Source organism: Triticum urartu, chromosome 5A (genome assembly GCF_056163025.1).
Source record: "Triticum urartu cultivar PI428250 chromosome 5A, HENAU_Tu73, whole genome shotgun sequence".
NCBI lineage: Eukaryota > Viridiplantae > Streptophyta > Magnoliopsida > Poales > Poaceae > Triticum > Triticum urartu.
The window spans coordinates 512,303,480-512,309,870 of NC_141877.1; the positions used below are offsets into that span (position 1 = coordinate 512,303,480).

Below are 6,391 nucleotides of genomic sequence, written 5' to 3' on the forward strand. Positions count from 1 at the left end.
CTTTTGTTTCTTTCGTGTTTTCATCGTTTTTCTTTGTTTTTATCAGTTTTCACTGTTTCCTTTCTTTGCACGGGTTTTCTACGATTTCATTTGTCTTTCGTTTCCTTTGTTCTATTTTTTGGTTTCATTGGTTTTCTTCGCTTTTCGTAGTTTTTTTATTTTCATTGGTTTTCTTCTTTCTCTTTTGTACAAAAAAGGAACATTTGTATACACGCTTCACATTTATCTTACATGAAACATTTTTTGTGTACACGCTGATCATTTAAAAAAAACATGATTAGCATTTTCGTTCAACACATATATTTTTTGTGTCATCTTTTTTCATACACATTTTAATATTTTTCTCTACATCAGCAACATTTTAATACATACATTTAAAAACTTTCATATACATGATTAATAAATTTAAACATGTATTTTTAGTCTAATTTCTTGCATACATATTGTACATTTTCCGTATACATGAGGAACCATTTTTATATATAGGTTTAATATTTTTTTAAATACATTGTTAAAATTTTTAAAACATATTTTCTTTATGTCTATCTTTTTGCATAAACAATTGTACATTGTTGTATACATCATTATCATTTTTATACGCTTTTCGCATTTTCTAAATTCATGATTAACATGTTTTCATATGCATATTTTGATGTCTAATTTTCTTCATACATGATGTAATAAATTGTATACATTAGAAACATTTTTCTATACACGTGTAACATTTTTCAAATCCGCAATTAATAATTTTCAATTCTATACGTAAAGTGATTTTTTATAATAGATATATCCAGGATGTTTCTAAATACTATAAGCAAAAGTAAAAAATAAATAAAGTAGAAACAACGAAAAATGTTAAGAAAAACAAAAGAAAAAAGCGCTCAAGGCCATCGGTCTCCGCTGGCCCGACCGATTCTGGGGCTGCTTGACACGGGGTTGTGCTACATCCTCACTATAAGTGAGACATAGTGGCGCCCCTGGCGCACTCCAGTATGCTTCTCCCTGCTCCCGAGCCCCTCAACTAGCGGTGGCGGATGACACCACCGTACCAACACCAAGGCACCGCCGGCAGTGGCGTTGCGAAAGAAAGCAATTGGCCCTTTGCCAGACCCAATGACCCAGCCACCCATGTGCCTCCGTCGCTTCCACTCGGTGTCAGCGCTTGCCATTGGCGAAAGGCACAACGTCCATCCGCGCATCCAAGGTAAATTTCTTCTCAAATTAAGAACGAATCACTATATTGTATATTGCTTGATAAAATTTCGAACTAAAACGTTTTTCCATGCCACTGCTGTAATGCACAAGAGCGAATCAACTGGAATTTGTTTTTACAATGAATACCAAGGAGCAAATTTGAATACCTTGATTTCTTTAAATGAAATTGGAGAGGGCGGCCATTCTTTTATACCAAAATAAAAGGAGCAAAGTCCTGGCTCCGCAAGGTTAGTGTGACATCAATGCTAGTCTGTTATTAGTGGGAAAATGTAGGATGTTATTTTTAAAATTTACCGGACTTTTATCCCTAAGCATAGAGTTATGTGAAAATGTTCATTTTTTGGGTGCAAATGTAGTAATGCTTTCAATGGTCGAAATGTCCAAAGAAAAAAGACGGCCCAATAGAGCGAAGGTGCGCAGTGAGTGGGCTACAGTTTATCTTAAAGCCCCTGATACTGTAGGCCCAGTAATCTGTTGGTCAGTTGGGCCTACCAGAAGAACTACATTTTCTAAAAAAAACAGAAGAATTTACAAATCGAACCGTGGAGGCCTTCCGTTCGGCCGTCTTCTGCCCCTCCGATTTCGCCATGGACAGCGCCGCCCCGAACTCTTCCTCCTCCGCCGCCGCAACCGCCGCCGTCGTAGCGGCTGCGGCCGCTTCCGGTAACGGTGTACAAGGGGGCGACCGTCCGGAGGACCCGTCGAAGCAGAACCTGGCGCAGGTCACGGCCTCGATCCAGAGGACCCTGGGCCTGCTCCACCAGCTCAACCTCAACGTCTCCTCCTTCAGCTCCGCGTCCCAGCTCCCCCTCCTCCAGCGCCTGTGAGCTCCCTCGCCTCCCCGTACCCCCGCAGCAAACCTCCCCCGCGACCACGTTATCCTCCCGCGGCTTATTCTGCGTGCGCGGATCCCTTAGGGTTTGGTCTTGTCTGGCGATGCAGGAACGCGCTGGTGGCGGAGCTCGACACGATGCAGAAGCTCGCCGAAGGGTGCAACATCCAGGTGCCCATGGAGGTCGTCAAGTGAGATCGTTTAGTCTCTGTCTCTTGCCCCATTGCTCCTTTGCTGTTGTTGACCCTCTCGCCTGAACTGTGTCTTTCTGATTGGTGCGTGTGTTGTTAGTTTGATCGATGACGGGAAGAACCCCGATGAGTTCACCCGGGACGTGCTCAACAGCTGCATCGCCAAGAACCAGATCACCAAGGGCAAGACCGATGCTTTCAAGGTATGGATGGCTTAAACTGTTGTTAAAATGTGCCAAAATTTCACTATTAATCAAACATGCCCATAGATATATGCTCGATACAGTTTGTAGCATGGTAGAGTACAATGGATTAAAACCAGTGAGAAAGTTTGCTGGTCTATTTTTAGGGGAACTTTTTGATGAAATCTTCAATTGGTACAGCTGTTCGTGTATAAAAGAATGCTGCTTCTGATATAAGATGATATTGGTTATTTGAAGGGGATACATTTTTTGTATGCCCTGTGAAAAGGAACCAACACAGAGCTTTTTTATCGCATCTTGTATCTTCCATATAGTGGCATCCAACCACAAATCAAGCAAACACATGTTGTCTTTCATGAATTGGGCCTTCATTTATGTGATTTACTTACACCACGGCAACTACCAAGAAAAAATGAAATTACTCCATCTCCATCCACTTAAATTGGTTATGGTATACAGAGTGCAGCCGATCAGTTGGTAACAATACTTTTCATTATCAAAGCTTTCCCTGTTGTTACTCCCATTGACTGTCATCTCTAATTAAATTTAGGTGAAATGTGGTGCCAGTCTTTGTTGTACTGCCCATGTAGAATCCTGTCTCTGTATTATTTAGCTGGATAAGAATGAATAGATGGCAATTTTGTATCCAGCATCTCTGTATCTGTATAGCATTTATTGAAACGTTGTCTGTAAGGCCTACTTTTGTTTAGGGTTCGTTAAGATCAATCAGTGTCACAAATAGCTGGGAATTCATTTTCGAAGCTTTTCCTGGTGTTATTCCCAATTAACTCCCGGCCCTGATTTAATTTAGGTGAAATATGGGGCCTGTGTTTGTTGTACTGCTCATGCAGATTCCTGTCTCTGTATTATCTAGCTGTATAAGAATGGATAGGTGGCGATTTTGTATCCAGTATCTGTATAACATTTATTGAATGAACGTGTAGCTGCCGGCCCTAATCAAATTGATTGGAATGACATAATAATATCATACATCTGTTTGTTTCAGAGTCTGAGGAAGCATCTTCTAGAGGAGCTTGAAGAAGCTTTTCCTGAAGACATTGAAGCATACAGGCAGATACGTGCTACTTCTGCCGCTGTAAGTGTAAATATGCCTGCGTTAGTAAGATAGACGTGTCTTTATTAAAAATGTTGAATACCAATCTGCCAACGGGACAAGAAAACAATGTGAATTATATTTGACTACATTAGTAAGGAGCTTGAACAATGTGGTTTCATGTTTCTGTTGTCACAATGCTCAGTTCATCTTCTTTGCCTTCTGGAAGTGTTAGCTTAAGTTGGTGAGACTAGAACCATGATATATGTGTTTGATTAGAATCTGCTACTTAAAACACTGATCTTGGTTTTAATAATTAATTTATCTGAGGACATCATTTGCTCTGTGTTAGTAATGCATTGTTTGTAAATCTTCACCAGCTATGGCTCTTGTGTTATTAGTCTCCGTGCCGTTGTTGACCCTCTCGCCTGAACTTTGTCATTTGGGCTGTCCATTGGACCTAAATGTTTATTTATCCTCTTATCTGTATTCTACTGCATTAGTTTCTTAATAACTCACTTTTTGTCCAGGAATCAAAGCGGTTGGCTCAGTCGCAAAATGTTTTGCCTAATGGAGATTCCAATGTGAAAGCTGAGCACTGACATAAGGACGCAAGCCGCAAAGAGCAAGAAGCCCTGTAGCTCTCCTATGCTTACAGTGTGAGGAAGGCCCTGGGAACAAACAACTGATACTATATATCCTTGCACGCACTGGCCTTTTATAGGAGGGATCAATAGTACATCTGTATATTATGTCACAATACTATATTCAACTTCCCATTTGTTGTAGTCAATGCTACTCAGCTAGATTTGCCGTGTTTTTGTCTATGTAGCCATCATCAGCCAGAGTTGGTAATTCGGGTGCCTCTTTATAAATGGGTTATGGTGCTACTTGCAGTCGCGTAGTAAGTTAATCTGGTGATGAGCTCATCATCGTGTGTTAGTTTGATAGTAATAATCATTCCTCATCATGGGCCTACTGGCAAGTGCTGTGTAATCTATTCAAATACTAATCCTGTGGGCTGTCGCCCCTAGAATGACTCGAGAAGATTGGATAGGTTGCCTCTTGGAGATATTTTGCTTTGTTTCGAATAGTTTAACTGAAAATGGCCGTCACTATGATAAGTTGCGTGGTGGTTGATTTCCTTTTGGAGGTCATCTAGGTGAAGTGATTTGAGAGGGAACTTCCATGTGTGCATGCCGGTCGTCAGTACTAAGAACAGAGAGCACATTTGTCAGTACTAAGAACAGAGAGCACATTTGTTAACGACAATCTTTGATGAGCCCTTGAGATGCGTACTTCACAGTGACAACCATGAAACAGACAATTTTAACAAAATTTCTGGACATCATATACCCTTTTTTAAACGGGGAAAGGTGCCCAAGGCGCAAAATTCATTCAACTATAATGTACAGCATGTAGTACAGAACCCTGTAGATTTAAGGTAGAAAGAGGAGAGATTGTCGTTGAACCGAAACAGCTAAAGACAGGTTCTAGATATCTACTTAGAGCCTCATGAGCTACATTGTGAGCAGATACGAAACATCTACGACTGAAGACTGTCGCTGGACCTGTAGTAATCCGCAAGAGTTGTTCTGATCGTCCAAGGAGTGGAATCGGCCACAACATTTCTAGCAGCCGCTGCCTTAGCAAGAGAAAGGTTGTCCGCGAGAAACGTTGGCCGGACAACAAGCAAGAGTTGTGCTTGGCTGCAAGGACAAGGGTTTGTGATCCTGCCTTGAGAGTTGGCCGGAGCAGAGCTTGAATCGGAATTTGAATGCTCCTTTGATCCTGCATAAAATTGAGGTAAACTCCGATGCCCGGGGCTGTGTTTCCATTCGACAAGCCTGGATCTTTTGAACATTTGGATGAGGCGTGAGAGTAAATTTTATCTCCTGCAATGAGAAGATCAGACCTTAGGGTGCAGTCTTGATGGCTGATGCGGCATCACATTGCTGTTTCCTGTGTTGTCAGACTGATTTTTATCATTAAAATTACCAGGAGAGATTTTGCTGAGTGATGTTGAAGTCTGCCATGGCAGCGTGCCCGATTCAAAAAAAAATAAAAAATCAGCAGCATGCCCACAATAGTGTTATGGTATGACGCTCAAGCGCTGCCTCGTTAGTGATCTAAACGCCCAGGAATACTATCGACAATGCATGTGTGTCGAGCCATGGAAGAAATATCACCGCGTGTGAGAGCATGTACCACCGGGTGCCTTAGACCCGTCTCAAACGTCCGAGCAGGCGGACCGAACGCTTGTCAGTCATGAAAAATCTATCCATCCAGACGCCTTAAATCGAATATGCGGCGACCCAGGCACACGCGGGTGCGCCCGCCACGTCGCCCAAGTGAGTCCACCATGTTGGTGCTGACAGGCCCGACCCACCACCGACCACACCATTGTCCCACAAAAAACCCTAATCCGGCTCCTCGCTCGGAACCCTAGCTCACTCTCCTCTCTCCCTTCGTCCTCTCCTCTTCCCTCTCCAATTTCGATCCAATCCGACGCAATGTCAAGCTCTGGCAGCCACTCCGGCTTCGACCTCGACATCGACGAGGACCTGGCCCTTAGCATTGCCTTGGAGCGGTCCAAGATGGACATCGGGGGCTGCTCCGGATCTGCAGTGTTGCCGCAGCTCCGGCCCCGCGTAGCGCGGTAGCCAGAGCGGGCCCCTCCCGGCTCACGTGCAACTTCGTCAAGGCAGCGCCGTCCGCTTCGCCCCCGCGGCGTTCCCTTCCCCCGCCGGTCACTGCTCTGCGTGGGTAGTGGTGGGTGCTAGTGCCCGCATCGCCGGCCCACACGCAACCTCCGGAATCGGAGGCGCGCGCCGCCCGCTGCGTGAGGCAGCAGGACGCCGCTACCGTAGTATGCTGGTGGAGCCCGACAAGGACA

The 6,391-nt window shown here is 43.9% G+C and overlaps 1 protein-coding gene across 1 annotated transcript; it reads left to right on the forward strand.

The window, feature by feature from the left end:
- Window positions 1–1,734: 1,734 nt before the first annotated feature.
- LOC125510188 (mediator of RNA polymerase II transcription subunit 10b-like) lies at window positions 1,735–4,569 on the forward strand. The gene is made up of 5 exons (XM_048675288.2): window positions 1,735–2,038; window positions 2,158–2,238; window positions 2,339–2,441; window positions 3,448–3,537; window positions 4,026–4,569. Exons 1-5 carry the CDS (start codon window positions 1,803–1,805, stop codon window positions 4,095–4,097), a joined length of 582 nt encoding a protein of 193 aa, XP_048531245.1. The 5' UTR covers window positions 1,735–1,802; the 3' UTR covers window positions 4,098–4,569.
- The last annotated feature ends 1,822 nt before the right edge of the window (window positions 4,570–6,391 follow it).

What these genes read in the sequence shown, in the direction of transcription:
- LOC125510188 (XM_048675288.2), top strand. Translation starts at nt 1,803, where the DNA reads ATGGACAGCGCCGCCCCGAACTCTTCCTCCTCCGCCGCCGCAACCGCC. An exon ending in GCAAGACCGATGCTTTCAAG is followed by an intron (nt 2,442 to 3,447) that starts GTATGGATGGCT and finishes TGTTTGTTTCAG; the next exon opens with AGTCTGAGGAAGCATCTTCT. An exon ending in TACGTGCTACTTCTGCCGCT is followed by an intron (nt 3,538 to 4,025) that starts GTAAGTGTAAAT and finishes CTTTTTGTCCAG; the next exon opens with GAATCAAAGCGGTTGGCTCA.